Source organism: Protopterus annectens, chromosome 3.part1, assembly GCF_019279795.1.
Source record: "Protopterus annectens isolate FY-2018-M chromosome 3.part1, PAN1.0, whole genome shotgun sequence".
Lineage (NCBI taxonomy): Eukaryota > Metazoa > Chordata > Ceratodontiformes > Protopteridae > Protopterus > Protopterus annectens.
In genome coordinates, this window is record NC_056732.1 from 388,779,638 (window position 1) to 388,803,009 (window position 23,372).

The following is a 23,372-nucleotide window of genomic DNA, read 5'->3' on the forward strand; positions in this document are numbered from 1 at the left end:
TAATGAAACAAAAATTTCATCAGATTTTGCTAAAGCACTTGTCATCACTTATAGTAAGGAGGCCCAAGCTTTAAGATTAACATTTGAAAAAGACTGGCCCATACTACTGGAATATTCCTACATGAGACAATATGTGGGGTATAAACCCACGATTATATACAGGAAGGGGCCTAATTTTAAAGACCTACTTAAAATTAAGCAGGGAGCTGAGCTACGAGGGGGACAAGGAATGACCAGTTGTGGGGCATGTTCCTGGTGCCCCAAGGTTCAAGTAGCTAACAGTTTCATTCTGAGAGACATAATATATTATGTGAATAGTAAATACAATTGTTGTTCCAAAGCAGTAGTTTATTGGGCTTCCTGCTCTTTCTGCCAGTGTTTCTACGTTGGGTAATGGAAAGAACTGTGGCAGAGAATTTATGAGCACGAATATGCTGTAAAGAGACAAAATCAGAACAATGCCTTGGCTAAACACATTAATTGTAATAGCAGACTTAAGTTCAGCTCGATCCAGTACCTATACAGGACAACAAGCCATGGGAGCTACTTTTAGAGATAAAAGAGCTCAGGTGGCAAATCCGCTTACAGGCAGATAGTTGGCCAGGTCTGAATGAGTGTAGCTCAATAGCCCCTGTGCTGAAGTTAAAAGGTCTTCAAAGGAAAAAAATGAAGGTAGCATCAGCTAGTTAAAACTTACTTGTATACATAATTTTATTTTACACAAGTTTTTTTCCACTTGTTGCAAGTATTTTTTACATATTTTTAAATATTTATTACATTTAATCTATTGTATGTGCACATATTTATGAAATAGGTGTAGTCAGTCATTTTTAAGAAATGTTTTTATGAGTTTTTAAGTGATTGGAATTTAATGCAGTTTTTAACCCCAAAATCCAGTTCATAAAAATGCTTATTAGGAAAAAGTTTTCAGCATTGGTTTTATATTGTTTACATAAGATGTTTAATACATTTTACCTTATAGTCATTCATAGTTTATTTATAAATTTAATAATTATAAGCAGTAGTAGGCAGATGCATTTAGAGTGAATAGGTGTTTGTGTTTTTATGTATATGTGATGGATTTTTAAGTTTCATTAATATTAATGAGTTGTTTAACCAATCAATGCTAAAGGAAGTTTATAAAGGAAGTGAATGTGAAACTAACAGCTGTCTGATGAAGTTTAACACTTTGTTTAAACGAAAGCATTAACAGGATATTGTATTTCAAAGAATAAAGGATTTGTGTGATTTTCCAGCATTGTGGGCTTGCCTTTTATCTAAACTTGCTGCCAGTAGAGTCTGTGAACTGCCTTCTTCATTTTTACTCAGTTTTGAGTGTTTTTTCTATGTTTTCAAAGAAGACATCCTTAGGAGGTGACCTGGGGGAACCTTCCCCATCATCCACGTCCATATCCTCGGTAAGGGACTCGGGGGAGTTCAAGTGCCTCCTGTTACACACGTATGCTTGTGAGGCACATCTCTGGTGGAGCTCTCCGGGGGGGGGGGGACTTGCAAGCCACTTGTTCCTCAGGGGGAACCGTCTGGGGCTCCTCGAGCATGGGCTGTCCCTCTGGTAAAATGATGTGATTCATAGCAAGAGTCAAGGGGGTTGGGGCAGAGTCCAAGGGGATAGTCAGGGGTCTCGATCCAGTGGAGGGAACCCTTTCTACCACATCGAACTCCGAGGGACAACGAACCTCCTGTGGAACCAATAAGGAAGCCGGTCTCGCCGGGTACGAGAGAATCGGAGCTGGGCTTGAAGTGGACGGAGCTCCAAGGGAGGGAACTTGGCCCGACAAAGGCGGAGCCGATGAAAAAAGTTCTACTCCCTCAGATCCGAGTCCCAAGCTCCGGCTCTGAGAGCGGCTCAGATCTGACATGCTCCAGGCAGCTGTCAGCATCGAGGAAGCAGGTACCATCGGCGTCGACCCCCTAACTAAAGCCATCCTCGGATCAGAGTACTCTGAACCCAGTGGACAGATTGGAGAAGGAGAAAATGGTGTAAAAAAAGGAAGTGAGCTCCCCCCTCCTGATGGAGAGGAGGCTGGCAAGACCCCCATCTGGATCAGAGTACAAATGAACCTCCTCATCATTTTATCCATGTCAACTTCCGATAAGGACCGTGTGGACCTTGACGAAGCCATGGACTCCGACCTTGCGGGTTGAGGCAGTGAGGCCCTAGATGTACAGCGTGTCTCCTCCAGTTCCAGGGAAAACCTCGCAGATCAGAGTCGAGGAGAGTCACGGATCCTGTTTGTCTTAACAGGTGAAGGGAGGTCAAGGGACCTCTTACGTTTCTCCAGCCTAGATTTTGGCTCTCTCTTCTTCTCTCTGCCCCTTTTCTGTTCCGCTTCTGCAGGCTTTGAAATGGGAGGTTGAGTCCCATCCTGGGAAGGAGGAGAAGCAAGAGAAGGAGAGGTGGCCACAGCAGCCTCTGTGACCGAAGCCTTGGACAAGGCAACCTCCTCAGAAGTGGGAAGGAGGCCTTTCAGGGCCAACTTAGCCTTCCTATCCTTGATTGCGCGTGGGTTAAAACCCGCGCATATAGAGCAGTCTGTACTGAGATGGGCCATGCCCAAGCACATTACACAAAAAGTGTGGCCATCTGCTGGGGACATCTTATGGCAACACTCAGTGCATCTTTTAAACACTGGCTTATCAGCCATTTATACAAGAGGGAAAACAAGTAGATAGAAGAAAAAAACGCTATTTTCCCACTGAAAACCACACACACACACAGAACACACTGAGGTGGGAGGGGGAAGCAAGCAAGCACACTCATTAACTACGCTAAACTATGCTAAACAACACTATAGTCTAAACACACAATGTACCAAGCGAGGGGAGGAAAAGGGGATCCTACCCTAATCACTATCCTGAAGTTAGTAGAGAAAAAAGGCTTTCTAAAAGCTTTAATACCCACTTACTACTCGGAGCTCTGAAGATCACGATGCTTCAGCTAGCCGCGGCAAACGAGATCTGGGGGTTGGAAGATAGTGGAGGCGTATTATGGGTAAGGGGAGGAGCTTGGAGCTCGGAGCACATGCTAGTAAGTTTGCCGGCTCGGATCTGATACAGATCCGGTATCCCACAGGATGAAGACCAAATGAAGTAAACTACTTTAGATGATACAGGCATTTGGAAATTGTTTTAACAATGATTGTCCCTTTTTCTTACCTTCATATGGAGTAAACGGTTGATCCAAACTCTGGTTTCAGTCATGTCAATACAGTATCTTGAGTTGTCTGAAGACATCCAGAGCATGCCAAATACGTTCTCCCTTATTTTTTGGATCTGGAAAAAAGAAAGAGAAATGAAATTCTTGACTCAAAGTAAACACTGAAACCACTGTAGCATAAATGAAGAACATGTTCTCAAAGATAACGTACCTTTATGAAAAATGAGATAAGGCTGATTCATCCTAAGAGCTTATAACTAAGATACTCTTCTTGCAAAGTTAAGAGCAATGGGTAGCTCTATTTTCTAAGTCAAGAACTTCAATTCAGTTTCAGAAGCTGGTTTAAATGGAAAATGTGCAAGTTTCTGTAAAACAAGATTGAAATCTCAAAAGATAGTCAGCTGTTCTACATGTTCAGATATGAAGAACCCTTTTCAAAACCTGTTTGACTTCAGACTGGGTAGAATGAGGGATCTAAAGGAAGACTAGCAGAAATAGCTAAGAAATGACTCGATACAAGGGTAAAAAAGGCCAGAGGATAATAACTCACACAAATGTTGAAAAACCAAGACACCTTGAGAAGGTCCTAGGTTTTAGTTTGGCACCAACAAGAAAATGTCTTCCTCTTCTCCGTACATGATTTTCTAGTAGCAGGTTTCTTCACCTCTTTTAATACCTGTTGCACATCTTCAGAAAACAGGAGCCTAAAAGATATTAGAACTCTTTCATCCAGGCAGTCAGTTGAAGAAGTTTTATGTTGAGGCATAACAAACAACCCCTTATTTGTGTGAATAAGTCCAGACTGTGAAGAAGCTTATGGTAATTGTCCTTGGCCACAGTTAAGAGAAGGGAGAACCACTGTTGCATTGGTCAAAATGGAAACACCATAACTACTTTCAGGGAATCCTTCTGAATCTTTACAGTGACCCTAGCCATTATTAGAAAGGGTGAAAGGCATATAAGAACATTCCTGTCTATGGAAATGACATGGCATATGTCTTCCAGGCCTGTTTGCAAAGAATCCTGGAGCAGAGTTTTTTTTTAATCTCTGTTGTGAATGGAAGCTAACAGATCTATCTGAGGAGTCCCCCACTGCTGGATTATTTATTTATTTATTGACATTTGTTAACCGGGTTAGTCCAGCTGGGCTTGTGACCCATTTTCAGTGGAGACCCGAGGAGAGAAGCTGTATACCAAGACAGTATACAGATAATTAAACATTAAAATCAAAAGTATGATAAGAATTGGTTATACGTAAAAGTTAGAAACACAAAAAGCAGAAATAATGCAAACACATATACATATCATATTTTACAGTGTAACAATATATTTACAATATTTACAACTATAAATGTAGCCCTTCAGTATTGCTTTAAGAGTTTAGTAAGTATCCACAGTAGAGGAATACACAGCAGTATGGGAAGGAAAAAGAAGAGTTAAAAGAAAGTAGGGGTGATGTGAGATTAAGTTGGAGCTTGGCAAGGACAAATTCTGGTGTTAAGTAGATAATGTTTTAGCTTTTCTTTAAATTAGGAAGGGTGAATGATGAAGCAAATTTCTCTTGGAAGTTTGTTCCAGGCTTAAGCGGTAAGTTTTTATAAAGGAGTTTGCCTACTGTTTTTTTGGGTTGGTAGATGTTAAGTAGTTGATTAGAGGTATGGAGAGTCCGTGGAGGGTTGGAGATAGAGATGAAGGAAGAGAAAGCAGGGCAAGATGAAGGTTTATAAAGAATGTAGTGTAGCATTTGAAATTGGGTAACAGTAGTTGATGAGGGAGTTCCAGCCATTGGAGAGAATTTAGGGCAAGGCAGTGATGTGTATTAGATGGAGAGTTTGTAATAAATCTAGCAATCTTATGGTAAGTTTGTTGTAGTTTGTTTAAGGTCGAAGTTTGAATGTTGGTGAGCACAGGGGCAGCATAAAGAAGGGAGGGGAGGAGAAAAGCTTGTGCATGGGAGAGTATGACATTTGCAGTTAGAAAATTTCTGTTACGATACAGTAGGTCACCTCCTTTTTTTCAGAATCTATCAGCGCGATAGATATTGTAGCCTGTTAAAACCAACAAAAAATTGCAAAGAATACCGAGTCATTGTGTAATATTAGCACTTTCGTCAAGTTTATTAACTCAACTTCATCAGACAAATACATCATGCTACTAAATGTGCTTAAACAGTCTTCCCTAATCACATGACTAACACAATTAATACAATTAAATCATCCCTCCCATTTTTTTTTAAAAACATATGGATAAACATATAAATAAACATTATATATATATATATATATATATATATATATATATATATATATATATATATACATATAAGAATATAAAAATGTAAAAAATATATGTATAGCAATAACAGCAATATATTTACATTCATCTGTTGAGGCTTTTAAACTTTAATATACATGAAATAAACCAAATATTGTTGAGACCTGGTCTAGCATAAGCTCTGGCTAAGATGTGCCATCTTAATTCTAACTGTTCCAACAATAACGACATGGGTCCCCCTCTATTATCCGCTGCTACAGTGTCAGTGGCTCTAAACAAAAATGCATAGTTACAATAATCTTTAACATGTCTAGCCAGGGCATTTTCCACTTTTCCTTTTCTAATATAATATAAGTGTTCATATATCCTCTTTCAACTTCCTATCTGTTTTGAGAATGTAAAAACATGGGCAGGACTGGCATTGAGCTAGATAAACTACTCTACTAGTATTACAATTAAATCTATTCCTATTAGTAAAATCTTTGCCTTGGATAGAGAAGTTGGCTCCTGTCTGCATATATCTGCAGTAGTTGCAAGATCCACATCTATACATGCCTACTATCCTAGGGGGTACTACATGCTTAGAAGATAAAACATCTTTAAAATTAGTTGCTCTTTGAAAAATTACTCTAGGTGTACTACCTAGTTTATCTAATCAGTCATCAGCTTTAATCAAATTCCAATTTTTATACAAGATAACGTTTGATCGCCTGTCCATCTATATTAAAAGGAGTAATAAAAGAAATACTAAAATCTGTTTTTTTCTCTATGAACTTGGAATACATCATCTGTATCTACCATTCCTTCTATTAATCTATCACTACCCAAAATTGCTTTAAAATATCCCATATGTCTTTTAGTTCCAACTTCAGCAATAATTTCTCTTAAAAAAGAAGTTGGGCAGCCTCTCTTTATAAATAGCCCTACTAGAAAATCACACTCCTTATCAAAATCTATATCAGTGGTGCACATACGGGCTGCTCTCACGAGCTGTCCCTTTACCACAGACTTCTTCTGATGTCGTGGGTGTGCACTACTGAAATGTAGAAACTAATTGGAGTAAGTCTCCTTCCTGTGGATTTTGGCTATATATTTCCCTCCAATCATATCTTTACTTAAATCCACATCCAAAAAGGCTATTCTATCATGCTGGAAAGTATAAGTAAAAGAGAGAAATTCTGTTGTGTTATTACAATAATCCATGAATTGTATAAATAAATCCAAGTCACCCTTAAAAATAAAAATATCATCTAAAAACCTTGTATAAAAATATATTGTTGGTAATTGTTTTTTACATCATGAATAAAGTGTTCCTCCCAATATGCCATGACTAAATTAGCCACACTTGCACCTACTGGGGAACCTATTGCTACTCCTTGGTATTGTATATAAAAATGCTGATCAAACATAAAATAGTTATTTGTCAAGATAACATCCAAAAGTTCTTATACTAAGGAAATCTCAGTTACAGATGCCCCTCTATTCTTTAATAATAATACTATCCACTCGATACTCTGTTCTCGTGGTATGACTGTACAGAGGTCCTTAACATCAATTGTTGCAAAATTATAACTACTTATAAATTTTAACTTGTCAATGCTTTCCAAAAAATACCACAAATCTTTGCAAATGTAACTTTTAATGGTTACATACTTCTTTAAGATTGCATCCACATATTTTGCCATTGCATAAGTAACAGAACCCCTACCATTAACTATTGGGCGCAAAGGTGATTCACTAAGTCCTTATGGATCTTTGTAATCTACTTCATCAAAAAATACCAACCCCCCCTCCTTTGTCAGCCCTTATTACTTTCACACCTGCGTCTCTTAACTCATTCATAAGAGACACAGGTGTGAAAGTAATAAGGGCTGACAAAGGAGGGGGGTTGGTATTTTTTTGATGAGGTAGATTACAAAGATAGGATGTTAGCAATGTTAAATTCTGAAACATATACTTCTATTTCTTTGAATGATTTAAATTGTGCTTATTGACGGATTAGAAGCTTTTTGAATGATTTATTTATTGAGAATCAAATAAACTTGGATTTGTTTAATTATTTATCTATGCCTTCCCCAAAAATACCTATATTTGGGATTCCTAAGATCCATAAGGACTTAGTGAATCCACCTTTGCTCACAATAGTTAATGGTAGGGGGTTCTGTTACTTATGTAATGGCAAAATATGTGGATGCAATCTTAAAGAAGTATGTAACCACTGAACGCTACATTTGTAAAGATTCATGGTCTTTTTTGGAAAACATTGACAAGTTAAAATTTATAAGTAGTTATAATTTTGCAACAATTGATGTTAAGGATTTTTATACAGTCATACCTCGAGAACAGGGTATAGAGTGGATAGTATTATTATTAAAGAATACAGGGGCATATGTAACTGAGATTTCCTTAGTACAAGAACTTTTGGATGTTATCTTGACAAATAACTATTTTATGTTAGATCAAAATTTTTATATACAAAACCAAGGAGTAGCAATGGGTTCCCCAGTAGGTGCAAGTGTGGCTAATTTAGTCATGGCATATTGGGAGGAACACTTTATTCATGATGTAAGAAATGATTACCAACAATACATCTATTTTTATACAAGGTTTTTAGATGATATTTTTATTATTTTTAAGGGTGACTTGGATTTATTTACACAATTCATGGATTATTGTAATAACACAACTGAATTTCTCTCTTTTACTTATACTTTCCAGCATGACAGAACAGCCTGTTTGGATGTGGATTTAAGTAAAGATATGATTGGAGGGAAATATATAGCCAAAATCCACAGGAAGGAGACTTACTCCAATTTGTTTCTACATTTAGTAGTATGCACCTACAACATCAGAAGTCGTCTGTGGTAAAGGGACAGCTCGTGAGAGCAGCCCGTACGTGCACCACTGATATAGATTTTGATAAGGAGTGTGATTTTTCTAGAAGGGCTATTTATAAAGAGAGGCTGCCCAACTTCTTTTTTAAGAGAAATTATTGTTGAAGTTGGAACTAAAAGAAATATGGGATATTTTAAAGCAATTTTGGGTAGTGATAGATTAATAGAAAGAAAGGTAGATACAGATGATGTATTCCAAGTTCATTGAGAAAAAACAGATTTTAGTATTTCTTTCATTACTCCTTTTAATATAGATGGACAGGCAATTAAACGTATCTTGTATAAAATTTGGAATTTGATTAAAGCTGATGACCGATTAGATAAACTAGGTAGTACACCTAGAGTAATTTTTCAAAGAGCAACTAATTTTAAAGATATTTTATCTTCTAAGCACGTAGCACCCCCTAGGATAGTAGGCATGTATAGATGTGGATCTTGCAACTACTGCCGATATATGCAGATGGGAGCCAACTTCTCTATCCAAGGCAAATATTTTACTAGTAGGAATAGATTTAATTGTAATACTAGTAGAGTAGTTTATCTAGCTCAATGCCAGTCTTGCCCATGTTTTTACATTGGCAAAATGGATAGGAAGTTAAGAGAGAGGGTTTATGAACACTTATATTAGAAAAGGAAAAGTGGAAAATGCCCTAGCTAGACATGTTAAAGATTATTGTAACCATGCATTTTTGTTTAGAGCCATTGACACTGTAGCAGTGGATAACAGAGGAGGACCCAAGTCTTTATTATTGGAACAGTTAGAATTAAGATGGCAAATCTTAACCAGAGCTTATGCTAGACCAGGTCTCAATGATATTTAGTCTATTTCATGTATATTAAAGTTTAAAAGCCTCAATAATATAATATATTGCTGTTATTGCTATACATATATTTTTTACATTTTTAAATTCTTATATATGTGTGTGTGTGTGTGTGTGTGTGTGTGTGTGTATATATATATATATATATATATATATATATATATATATATATATGTTTATTTATATGTTTTTAAAAAATGGGAGGGATGATTTAATTGTATTAATTGTGTTGGTCATATGATTAGGGAAGACTATTTCAGCACATTTAGTGGAGTGATGTATTTGTCTGATGAAGTTGAGTTAATAAAGTTGACGAAAGCACTAATATTACACAGTGACTCGGTATTCTTTACAATTTTTTGTTGGTTTTAACAGTTTGTCTTTTGTTTTGTTTTATATCAGATATTGCAGCCTGGTGGGAGAATTTCATTATTGGTGATATGCAGCTTAAGCCAAGTTTCTGATAAGGAAAGGATGTGAGGGGTTGTATGGGCTATCCAGGCATGGAACTAAGTGATTTTGTTGGTTAGACTTTGAATATTTAATCAGCAGACAGGTGCTTAGATACACATGAGTTTAGTGGAAATGCCTGGGGATAGTTAAAGGTGTTTGGAGAAATGGGAGGGGGGTAGAAGATATGGAGGTATTTGGCAGATGAAGAGGGGACAGGGTCAGGGTAGATATCACCTGATAAGAGTAAGTTGTTGGTGGGGGAGGGAGAATAGTAGGATATAAATGTAGTTTGAGTAGCTTGACAACTAGTGTAGACATGAGGTAGATAGATTGAATAAGGCTGGGGAGATTGTGAAGAAAGAAGGTGTTGATAGGGTATAAACGTAATGGGAGGTAGGAGAACATAATAGCAGACGTGGAAGGTGAAAATGGATAGAGCAAAGAGAAAAAGGAGGAGTGAGGTAGAAATAATAAGGTGTAGCATAATTTAAAGGAGGCAATGGGGGTTGTGGAGTGGGTGTAGTAGTTACTGGAAGGAAGTGATGTATGCAAAGTGTGGCAGGAAGTAGTCTGTTAGTGGATGATGGGGAAGGAAGAGGTGGGAGTGTATGGTATAAAGGAAATTATAATGGGGGTAGGATAGAGAAGCAGAGTGAGCCCAAACGTAACGAGGGCAAATGGGGCGGGGCTAGCCCTCAGCATGCTTGTCTAGGAAAAAAAAATCAGCTATTTGGGTTAACCTTTATGGAAAGCGGTATTAGCTGAGCCTGCAGCCTATGTCAGCTTTGTATAACTGATCGAGTGGTATGAGATCCAAAATTGCAAAGGCTGAGATATTTAATTTGGACAGACAGCAGACTATCCAGTGTGAAGGAAGGTTGAAGTGGAAGGGGCAGCTCAGAGAAAAAAACAATGCTGCTTAAGTTTCTGACTATGGAGACAATAAAAGTATCAATGGGTATCTGGGTTAAGGGACTATAGACTGACTGCAGTCCTGGCAGCGTGCAACTCCATGTAAAGTTAGTAATAAGGAGATATTCTTATTAGCAAAAGTAACATACTTTGTAACCACTTTAGACTTGTATAATAACTTGAATTAGAGAAGTCAAAGTAGAAGTCATGTGGCCCGGCCTCGCTCTGTAATAGGGTTGAACAGCCATAGGGAGGCCCTGTTAGGTTTCAGCTGGATTGGAGCTTAGGGAGCTAGAAAGGGTAAAGATAGAAACAATGTTTGTGTCTTTCGGCTTTTCCTGGTTAGGGGTCGCCACAGCAGAAATCCGGTCTGCTAATGACTGGCAGTTGATTTTTACGTACCGGCTTGCCAGGCTTGATGCACAACCTTCAACGAAGGTACGCCCATTCATGCATGTCTCCACGCAGAAGACACTCTAGCTGAAAATCGAACCGGACAGTGTCTTACTGTGAGGCGACAACGTTACCGCAGCACCACCACTAGCTTAGTAAAATAAAGTAATATCATAGAAATAGAACAGAATGCAGAGCTACAGGGTTGGGAAAGGAGTAGCAGGTAACAACAAAATTATATGTGATTACTGATGTATCTGATCATACATCGTCAGATTCTAAGTCATCTGTGGGATGGAGGGGAGAGGCCACTTCTGTGACTACTTTGAATTGAGGGGTGGGGGGTGGTTAGATTCAGCTCGTACAGCATTACAGCTTAGAAAAGATGCTACAGCCTTGATAGTTACCACAGAGTACAAGCCCTTCTAGTGGTAAAATAGGAAGGAAATAAGTCCTGTGCACCGTTTGGACAAATTCAGTGAGAAAGAGAACATCAAAGCATTTCACTGTGGTGTAGGGAGTTAACCTTACCCTAGTACATTTTAAATTATTGTTGTTTACACAATAAAGCACTTTGGTTAGCTGCCACTCCGTAAACACTTCAGCAACGCACCAAAAAATGTTCAATGTACAAGCAAGCATAACACTTTAGCACAGCTTCGATTGCTGATGCTCCTCACATAACAAAGAGAAACAGAGAGACTACTACATTAACTGAAGGAAAAAACTGTATAAATAAAGAGACAAGAAAAAAATAGTCTAGCAGTTGTATATCAGAGTGAGTGAACGCGAACAAATGGCAGTGCTACCAAATGCTGTCACTTGTTACAAATAATACACTAGAATCAGTTATGAACAAAATTACAGAACAACTGCCAGTTTTAGCTACAATACAATACAGAACTAGAGACAATGGATTAAAACAGATAAATAATGCAGTAGGGTCAATTATAAACAAAATTATAGTACAACTGCCAGTATAAGCTAAAAAACAATATTCAACTGGCTATAAAGGATTAAAACAGACTTACTGTGGGTGGGCACGCTGCTGCAGGGGGCACTCGTCAAAAGGGATAATTTAAATATGGTGCCCGTAACTGTAGCAACCTAAAAACTTAAATCAGTTCCTCTGGATGTGCAGCCAGAGGGAGGGGAGACAACACAAGGGTAGGAGGGTTTTAGTGGCCCTCAGCATGCTTGTCTAAGAAAAAAAACAATCAGCTATTTGGGTTAACCTTTATGGAAAGCAGTATTAGCTGAGCCTGCAGCCTATGTCAGCTTTTATAACTGATTGAGTGGTATGAGTTCCAAATTGCAAAAGCTGAGATATTTAATTTGGACAGACAGCAGACTCTATCCAGTGTGAGGGAAGGTTGAAGTGGAAAGGGCAAGCTCAGCGAAAAAAAAACAATGCCACTTAAGTTTTAGACTATGGAGACAATAAAAATACCAATGGGTATCTGGGTTAAGGGACTATAGATTGAATGTGTCCCTGGGAGCGTGCAGCTCTGTGTAAGGTTAGTAACAAGAAGATATTCTTATTAGCAAAAGTAACGTACTTTGTAATCACTTTAGACTTGTATAATAACTTGAATTAGAGAAGTCAAAGTAGAAGTCATGTGGCCCGTCCTCGCTCTTTGATAGGGTTGAACAATCATAGGGAGACCCTGTTAGGTTTCAGCTGGATTGGCGCTTAGGGAGATTGTAACAACTTTAGACTTGTATGATAACTTGAATTAGAGAAGTCAAAGTAGAAGTCATGCGGCTCGGCCTCACTCTGTGATGGGGTTGAACAGCCGTAGGAAGACCCTGTTAGGTTTCAGCTGGATTGGAGCTTAGGGAGTTTGTAACCACTTTAGACCTGTAACCAAAACACGAATAAACTAATAGTAAAAAAAGAAAGAAAGAGCAAAAGGCTCTAAGGCAAACACCAAATCTTTTTTTTTAGCGCTTTTGTCTGCTTGTCAACCTTGACTTCATCAGAATACATCTCCTACTGGTTCATATCAAATTTATACAAAATAGTCACATGACTTAATTTAATTAATCAATCACGTTAAAACATTTTTTTAAAAAAAACATACCATCTCATTCCCTAACTATACACCTAAAATTTGTTGTTTTAATCTTATTTTAAAACATATTAGCAGCAGAAGCACATAATCCTAACTAAGAAAATCTATACGGACTTAGCAAAACTTAAACAAACTTTGTTAATCATATGAAAGTAATAATACGATTTCATACTGTCACTAACTAAAACCTATATAACTAAATTCATTTATTTACATATGGAAATCGGCTTTCAATTTAAGGTAACTAGAAAGGCTAACAGTTTCATTAAGTCCCGGGGGGTATGTAGCATTACATTTTAACTGCCACATTATTTCTTGGTACTCCAAGAAAATATCCAAAGGACCCCCCCCCCTACTATTGTTCGTTACCTGTTCAAGAGCACTAAATTTAAATCGATGACCCTCATCATGTTCCTTAATATGTTTAAAAAGAGCGTTTTAAGATTGTTCTTACTAGTGTCATATAAATGCTGATAGACCCGCCTATTAAGACAGTTGATAGATTTCCCTATATAAAAACTCTTGACACTGTTAACAAATCGTTATATATATTATGCTTTTACTATAACAGTTGAACCTTTGTTTCAAGGCCACCCAACCAAACCCCTTGACAAACAAGGATTCAATTTACCTGTTAGCCTTTCTAGTTACCTTAAATTGAAAGCTGATTTCCACATGTAAATAAATGAATTTAGTTATATAGGTTTTAGTTAGTGACAGTATGAAATCGTATTAGTACTTTTATGTGATTAACAAAGTTTGTTTGTTTAAGTTTTTCTAAGTCTGTATAGATTTTATTAGTTAGGATTATGTGCTTCTGCTGCTAATATGTTATAAATAAGATTAGAACAACACATTTTAGGTGTGTAGTTAGGGAATGAGATGGTATGTTTTTTTTAAAAAATGTTTTAACATGATTGTTTGATTAATTAAATGAAGTCATGTGACTATTTTTATAAATTTGATATGAACTGATTGATTTAATTGCTGGAACCTGTGTTCTGAGAGACTGCTTTCCAATCTATCTGCAAATATACAGCCCTGAGTATATTTTTTGGTTTTAGAGTTTGTACTGTTAGTTGTTGCTTAGATCTCTGTTGAAACTGTCCCCCCCATTTTCTGCTGTCTCTTCGGTTGGTATAACTGGTTTTTACAGCTTGTGTGTTATCTAACTCAAGGATCACTTGCATAAAATTAGACCTGTTAGTAAGAGCCTGCATTTAATTGCTGGAACCAGTGTTCTGAGAGACTGATTTCCAATCTATCTGCAAATATACAGAGTTGAGTATATATTTTTTGGTTTTAGAGTTTGTTAATTGTTGCTTAGATCTCTGTTGAATTGCCCCCCCCCCCTACTGTCCCACCCACCTTCCCTATTTTTGGCTTGTAGTTTAAATTTGGTGGCATTTGCAGTTGCCTGCAGCCTATGTCAGCTTTGTATAACTGATTGAGTGGTACGAGTTCCAAATTTGGTGGCTTTTGCAGTTGCCTACAGCCTATGTCAGCTTTGTATAACTGATTGAGTGGTATGAGTTCCAAAAGGCAAAGGACACTGTAGATTTGATCTGGGACACTCCCCCAGTCCCACCTCTTTACCACATTCTACCTAATAAACTCTTTCTGCACTTGCTTTTAGTCATTTTTAATTTAATTGCATTTTTCAAACTGTTTGGTCTAATATTGCTACATATTCAAGTGTGCTAGCTTGCACTGCATGTAAATTGTTTTTACTACTGTTTTTGCTAATTTTCTGTAATAAAAAAAACAAAACTGTAAGCCTGTTTTCTACCTTTCCTGTAACTAGTGTTCCAGATACAGATTTGCTGTATCCAGGACTGTATGCAAGCTTCTGAGCCCCCAAGCCTTTCTGTGTTGGAGGGAAACCTTCTAGCTTATCAGTGGGAGTGGTAAGCACTAGGTAACCTGTCTACCACATAAGGAGTGGTTCTGGCCCAGAAATTGTAGTTATTGGCCGTTTGGGCAATCTCTTTCATCTCTCTCAACTTTCTGATTTGAAAGCCTCCATTTGCACTTGTTTCTGTTCTGTAACTCATCTAGTGCAGATACAGATTCTTAGTTTTAGCACTTACATTTGCTTATTCGTGCTCAGAACTTGTAAGCACTAAATAAGCTACTAATTACTATAGCACTCAACCTTCCTCATTACTTAGAGGAAAACAGTTTTTGTACTTACTTTTCTCACTTGCTTAGAGAAAAACAGCTGTTGTACTCACCTTCCTCACTTATCTAGAGGAAAATTTTTATTCAGGCATGTCTAAGGGTCAGCTCCCAGTGTTCTCTCCTGTCTATCTGATGAATCTGGGCATCTTGAGGCATTGTAGAAATTGCCTCATGTACACAGACAACCCTCTCCTCCTACCACCCAACACTTCAACTTGTGAGAGATGCACTTATCTAGCCAAACTGGAGGTAAAGCTCTCTCCAACCAAGACTGAACTTGACAGTCATGAGGAGAAGATAAACATTTGCACCACACCACACTCATCACATAGTCTCACTAAATCTACACCACCAAAATCCACACATAGTAACACAAAAACATTTGCGAAGGCTCTCAATAATAATCAGTCTAAGCAACAGAGACCTCCAAAGCAGAAATGCAAGCAACCTCCATCCCCCAACACAACCCAAATGACACATAGCCCACAGACTCAGTGTGCCACTCAACCACAGCCAATAAGGCAAAACAACATACCCAACCCACTAGTCATAGGTGACTATAGTCAGGCACACTGATGTCCCACTCACCAGGCTAAACAAGGAGAAGGTTACTGTCAGCTGCCTGTCGGGTGCCAGCATCCGCCACATAACCCACGCACTCAGGTCACTCCACAACAAATACAAATATGACTCTGTCATTGTCCATGTTGGTGTGAATGACCTGAGACGTACCTCCCTGGACTACATGAAAAGAGACATGGAAGAGCTCTCCGATCTTGTAGCCCAGGCAGGCATGACCCTAGCCCTGAGTAGCATTCTGCCATCACCCAGAATGATACCGCAGTACAAGGACAAAATGACTGACTTCAACAACTGGCTAAGCTTCTGGTGTCATTCTAAGGGGATCCAATATCTGTCTGCTTGGGATGACATGATCGACAGACCAAGATGCTTTGCCACAGATGGCCTGCACCTGTCGCCCCTGGGATTCCGGATAATGGCTAAGGCTCTTGCTGCCCCTATAGTGTCTTTTTTAGGCAAAGTTCAAATAACAAATTTACCACCATAACAGGAACAGGCAAGCAAAAACTGAGGGTAATGCTACTCAATGCTAGAAGTCTAAATCTCAAACTGCACTCACTCGAGGCACTCCTTAAAATGGAGAACACTGATATCTGTGCAGTGACTGAGACCTGGTTCAAGGCTGCAGAGAGCACCCCTGCACTACCAGGCTATAACTCATACCACACTTTTCGGCTATGTAACCTGGACCGAAACACCAAAGGCGGAGGTGTGTCCATATTCATTAAGGATATCCATACCTCCAGGCTAGTTGCTCAGCATAATGTAGCCGAGGTTATCCAAGTGCAACTAACTCTGGGGAAAACTGCAATCCAAACTGTAGCTTCCTACAGATCCCCCACCATGCCCCAAGATTCCCACTCTTTTCTTGATGTACTGGAAAATATTAGGGTTCAACCAAATACCCTACTAATGGGCGACTTCAACTACCCCACCATTAACTGGGAAAACTACTCGTGTACCAACTCCTTAGCTCAACGCTTTTTGGAATTCATAAACTCCAATGCCCTGGATAAACTTAATCAACTTATCCACACCCTCACCAGGGGCAACAATATCCTAGACCTAGTCATTACCAACATGAGTGACCGGTGTTCCACAGCTGAAGTCAACTTCTCGTTGGTCCGATCCGACCATAAGCTAATCACCCTTGATATCCACATCCCACCCCCCATTAAAGAAACCACAGTAAAAAATTTCTCCAAAGCCAACTTCATGCGTCTTAAGACAGAAGTGGTGAACTTCATGACACCCATGCAGATGGACAATACAGTTACAACTGCTGAATCCTACACAAATGCACTCTATAAGCACTTACACGAGTGCATGGAACAGAACCAAGACGCTACCCTCCAAAAAAAGGAAGCCAATCTGGTGGTCCCCTGTCATAAACAAACTGTACAACAGAAGGAAGAAACTGTTGCAAAAGAGAGTAAAATCCCATGAGTGGCGGAGCTCCCTGGTCAGCATCAGTAAGAAGCTGAGATCCCTTATAAGATCCTCCAAAGCTAGCTACAAAAACAAAATCTCCACTAATTCTAAGGACAACCACAAAGCATTCTATAGCTATGTCAAGAATCTCAATGACAACACCCAAATCTACTCAGAGTTACAGCACAACGGCACGAAAATTACAGAACCAACTGATATTGCCAACATCCTGGCATACAGGTTCAGTGCTAATTTTACCCCCCCTCACCCCCTAAAGGGCCCATATCTATACAGGAAGAATGCAGAGCCCCTGTAATCACAACTAGGCAAGTAAAAGCTGCACTCTCTAAAGACAAAAACACAGCATCCATGGGACTGGACAACATCCCTGGCTGCATTTTACACGAACGTCAGAATGAACTGTCACCCCACTTAAGCACCATGTTCAATAATAGCCTCGCATCAGGCTTTGTGCCCACTGATTGGTGCACAGCAACAGTTATCCCACTCCACAAAGGGGGAGCCACCACTGATCCCGGGAACTATCGACCTGTTAGCCTGACGAGCCTGGTCTGCAAGGCCATGGAATCTATCATCATGGAACTCATAAACAAAGACATTGGTAACCTCCAAACTCTGGATCCCACACAGTTCTGGTTTGTGAAAGGCAGATCATGCCTCCTGAACCTAATCGACTTCTCTGAGGCAGTCACCAAAGCCGTAGATGAGGGTAAGGTGGTTCACACAGCCTATCTTGACCTTGCCAAGGCTTTCGACACCATCCCCCATTCTGGAATTATAGTTTAACTCACTAAACTAGGTATAAATCCCTACGTCACAAGATGGGTTGCCAACTGGCTCACTGACAGAACCCACACTGTAAAAGTTGCAGACTCCAAATCTGATCTCAAAGTAGTGACAATTGGAGTACCACAGGGTTCCGTCCTGGGACCTCTCCTGTTTGGTATCTACTTCTCTGAAGTACAGGCTAACACAGAAGGCCTCTGGCTAACGAAGTTTGCAGATGACTGCAAACTAGGAGCCATAGTAAAGTCCCCAAATGATGTGGACATCCTACAGAAGGGCCTCGCTGAGACAGATGTCTGGTATCAGAGCCATGGCCTCAAGCTCAGTGCCAAAAAGTGCAGTGTCATTCCCTTTGGTAAAAACTCTGCACCCATGAACTACCACATAGGCAGCAATCTACTTAACACCGAATGTGTGATAAGAGACCTCAGGACCCACGTGGACAGTAGTCTCTCCTTTGATCGTCACATTGTCACAGTAGTCAGGAAGTCCTTCTACGTGGCACACCTCGTCATAAAAGGGTTCTCATCCAGGAAAAAAGAGGTCATTGTTCCCCTCTACTCGACACTCATTAGACCCATTATAGAGTACAACGCCCTTTTTGGAATGTACCTCACAGGACATCTGCAGCAGCTGGAAAGGCCACAGAAGTACCTCACAAAGAGGATTACTTGACTCAAACAAATGCCCTACACTGACCATCTCAAAAAAACTGCAGCTTTACTCCGTAGCATATCGCCTACTCCGAGGTGATCTCTGCCTAACATATAAAGCTATGTCAAACCCAGATCTGTTGGACATGCTACACCTAAAGAAATCCCAATCCCTCCGAGCTACACGCTCTAGGGACCTAAACCTTGTCACCACAATAAACAGGACATGCTGGAGGGATAGATTCCTGTCCCAGAGACTTCCCATACTCTGGAACAGGCTACCCATCTATGTCAAAGTTCTTCATTAGCACTCTTCAAGACAAATCTTGATGAGTGGATGGGAAACTGGAAATACACCCAGGGGATCACTTCTGTGTCTCTGCTCGACAGTGGCACAGGAAAATAACTTTCTTGGGTGGCGTAAGCAAGGGAACCTTGTCGGCTAGGCTTGCGTAGGTCCTTGGGCCGATAGCCTAGTACCTACCTATGAACCAGTAGGGGATGTATTCTGATGAAGTCAAGGCTGACAAGTAGACAAAAGCGCTAACTAAAAGGATTTGGTGTTTGCCTTAGAGCAGTTTGCTCTTTCTTTTTTTCACTTTAGACTTGTACAATAGCTTGAATTAGAGAAGTCAAAGTAGAAGTCATGTGGCCCGGCCTCGCTCTGTGATAGGGTGGAACAGTCACAGGGAGACCCTGTTAGGTTTCAGCTCGACTGGAGCTTAGGGAGTATGGGTGAGCAAGCTGCTGCAGGGAACGGTCGGCAAAAGGGATAATTTAATAATGTGGTTTGAATGATTAATTCCTGAAAGACCCCTGGGTCCAGGTTCTATTTGTGATAGTCAGTCCTAGACCTACTCAGTGTTTCCACAATAATGTTTTGCACTGATGGACTATAAGTACCTGAAGGAAAAGACTGAATTGAGTTGCTACTTTTCAGGCTACCTTAGCTAGTCTGCAAAAGGGGTATGATCTGGTCCACACATTTGTTTATGTACCACATCACTGTGGTGTTCTCTGTGATTACCAGCAGAGGTCCTGGATTCCAAAAATGATTTAGAGATTTGGAAGCATTTATTACTGCCATAATTTATTTGACATTTACTTGTTTATGCTTTGTTGACCAGATTAGTCTCACTAGACCAATGTTCTCTTTTCAGAGGAGACCAGAGGTGGTGGTCATACCGATAAGGGAAAAATTTGGCTAGGGCACCAGTGAACTTTCCCTACTCTTTGAAGGACAGGAAGTGAAGCACTCTCTGGAGCTGCTAGCTGGCACCAGAGGGCTGGTTCTGCAATTCTGGGAATTCCAAGATGGAGGAGAGTGCAGCAGAGTTGGACAGAGAAGCAGGAAAAAAACTTACTGAAGGAAGAAGGAGATGAAATATCTGTTACAGAGTTGAAAAATGGAGGACTAGAGATACGTGTGCTGGTAGATCTGATGAACCAGGCAGAGTCAAAGGAAGGTGAGGAAGCACGATGGAGTAACATGGTGGAGAGATTATTACAGCAGGAAGAAAATGAGATGTTGGAAACACACGCAACAGTTGGTGAAGGGAAAACATCGGATGTATTCTTGGTTGGTGGAGTAGACAATTTTCAGGGTCTACCTCTGCAAAAGGGTTTTTTGATACAAGAAAAAAGTTATGCAGATGCAGCAAGGCAATGAAGAATGGAAGGAGGAAGTGAGACGGGACAAAGATTTGCAGTTTTTCAACAACCACTGGGAAGACGACCAATGGTAAGAATAGTAATGTGAACAGGTATGACCTTATGGATATAATTATTTTACCACCAGGGTTTAACATTAAAGTCATATAAGCATTAATTCATTTGAGAGCTGAAAGTGTGAAGTGACATTTGAAAGCTTTAACTTGCTGTAAAAAATGACTGAAACTGAATATAGAAATACAGTAGTAGCATGGAAAGACTATTTCAGAGCTTAGGATAACAAATAAGAAATAAAGTAAATGTGCAATTTAGGACTTCAGATACGGTGAACATGAGATAAAAAAAGAAGTTAAGTACTCACCATAACATTCCATCTGTGTTGTCCATTTTTATTCTTCCTTAACTTATGGGTTCGGATATGATCCCACAAATCCGACTCAGTCTTGGCTAAAGCTCATGGCAACCAAAAACTCTTGAGCTTCTCCCTTACCTACAATGCACCAACCCCAAGTACCTCAGATCTTGTTTGCAGACTTTAGTAGAAAGAAATATTCATTATCATATAGTGACAAGACTATATCTGGAGCTTAATATCATGGAAATGATGTCCCCTAATCACTCATTCTTCCAGTAGTTTTCTAAGGATGGGGGGGGGGTTGTAGGGAGGGGAGCTGAGGAAGAATGAAAATGGACAACACAGATGGAATGTTATGGTGAGTACATAACTTCTTTATCTGATGTCATCAATTTTCATTCTGTCCTCAACTTATGGGACAGAGACCCCAGCTATCAAAAATCCCAGGTGAACTCAAGGAAGGATATTCCTGAGTATCACTGAACCGAATTATGCTCTGCCTCTGGAGACCAGATCCAATTTGTAATGAGTAACAAAGGTATGGGGAGTAGCTCAGGTTGGTAGTGCACATATCTCATCTGTGAATGCTCTAGACCGAAAAGCTGAAGAAGTTGCCATGGATATAGTTGAATGAGCTCGTAACGGTTTTGATAAAGCAATTCCCAATTTGTTATAAATAAAAGAAATACATTCCCAATTTGTTATAAATAAAATAAATACAATCAGCCATCTAGGTAAAATTACTTTGGCAACTGTTTTCCCCAACTTTATTTCTGAAAACAAAACAAATAACTGGTCAGTTTTCCTGACATTTTTTGTTCTACGTAGAAAAAACGTAATTGTCTGTGAACATCCAATAAGTGTAACATGTATTTGCCCTTGTTAGCAAATTTAGATAAGAATACTGACAAACTAATGGCCTGATTGATATTAGAGTCTGATACCACCTTAGAGAGAAAGGATGCATTAGTTTGTAATGTAACTCTGTCCTTGTGAAAGATCAAGCATAGTGGTTTTGATGACCAGGCTTGAATCTCTGAAATTCGTCTGGCAGAAGTAATGAAACACTGTTTTCCAAGACAGATATTTAAGATCAACCTAGTTGCTGGTTCAAAGGTGGGCAGTGAATAAGTGCTTGCAGAATCAGGTTTAGATCCTATGGTGGAGTAGGATCTTTAATAGGAGCCTTAAAAGAAGAGTGCCTCGCAAAAAGGCTTTGCAGAGCTTATGAGAGGAAACAGAACAACCTTCAAATTAATTTGAACATTCTACATCGCTGCTAATTTGGACCTTAACTGTCAAGGACCTAGCGTCTTCTTTAAAGAGTAGGGCCAAAATTTCAAGAATGTTTATGTATAGGAGCTGAAAAGTACAGCTGTGTACCTACCATAAATGTAGATGTTTGAGTGTATTCACTGTTGCAGTCATTACACTTGGGTTATCCTGCTGGCAGGCTACCCGCAGTCGGCCCGAATTCCAAAGTCCTGGTCCTGCGTCGGTTGCTGTCACCTCTTCCCTGACGTCAGTGCGCCAGGGGTATAAAAGATGCAGCCAACGCCATTTTCTTCAGTTTTTCTTGCCCCAGATGTCAGGTGCCCCCAAAAGGGTAGGCTAAAAATTCTGCTTAAAAAAAGCATGCACTAACATAAACATTACCTTCATCTACAAGCAAATACACCACATAGGTTGTATAGAATAGAGAAGTACAGATAAGTCCCAGCAATAACAGGGGTATGGTGGGAGGGTAACCTGGACTGTAACAGTGAATACGTTCGAACATCTACATTTATGGTAGGTACACAACTGTACTATGTTCATCGTGTTTCACTGTTGCAGTCATTACACTTGGGTTGAATCCCAAAGCTAAGGTTGGGTGGCTGGGCCTAAATAGAATTAGGAGTGGCTATGAGGCCCTGCACAACTGCAGTGGCAAAGCCTGCTCTGGATTTAGAGTAAAGAGGTAAGTGGTGGTGCTTTGTAAAAGTGTGCACTGAAGTCCAAGTTGCAGCCTCCAAAATATCCTTGGTTGGTACTCCTCTGAGGAAGGCTGCTGAAGTGGCTGCTGCTCTGGTTGAATGTGGCCTAATGCCCTTAGGCACTGATTTGCCATGTTGTGAATAGCAGAAACAAATGCAGTGGCCTATCCAGTTTGAAATAGTCTGCTTTGAAATAGCCTTTCCTTGCGATCCTGCAGCATATGCCACTAGAAGTTGCTCAGTCTTTCTGAAAGCTTTAGTTTTGTCCAAGTAGAAGCGTAGCTGTCTGTGTATGTCCAAAGAATCCAGAAGTCTCTCCCCTTTATTCTGTGGGTTTGGATAAAAGGTAGGCAAATGAATGGTTTGGCTAAGAGCCACACTGGACACTACCTTAGGCATAAATGTTGGGTTTGTCCTTAGAGAAACCCTGTCAGGATGGAAAATAATAAAAGGTTCCACAGCCATTAATGTCTGTAACTACTCTTCTTGCTGAAGTTATTGCTAAGAGCAGAGCTGTTTTCCATAAGAATGTTATTTCAGCTGTATTGGCTGGCTCAAAAGGAGGCAGTGTGAGTTTTTCCAAGACAACACTGAGGTCCCATGCAGGTATTGGTGCTCACCTGGGAGGTCTTATGTTTTTGGCCCCTATGAGGTACTGCCTTAGCAGTGGATGTGAAAAAATAGGTGGGTCCGTATTGTAATGAGCTAAAATGGCA

The 23,372-nt window shown here is 39.7% G+C and overlaps 1 protein-coding gene across 3 annotated transcripts in view; it reads right to left on the reverse strand.

The window, feature by feature from the left end:
- CTDSPL (CTD small phosphatase like) overlaps nt 1-23,372 on the reverse strand; it is a 1,248,266-nt gene that overhangs the window by 573,448 nt on the left and 651,446 nt on the right. For 2 of the 3 annotated variants that reach the window (XM_044066860.1, XR_006364219.1), the window contains exon 4: nt 3,178-3,294. The exons of the other annotated variant lie outside the window; for it this stretch is intronic. In XM_044066860.1, the coding sequence (XP_043922795.1) occupies nt 3,178-3,294 (117 nt within the window). The remainder of the gene's footprint in view (nt 1-3,177; nt 3,295-23,372) is intronic. 3 annotated transcript variants of the gene reach the window in all.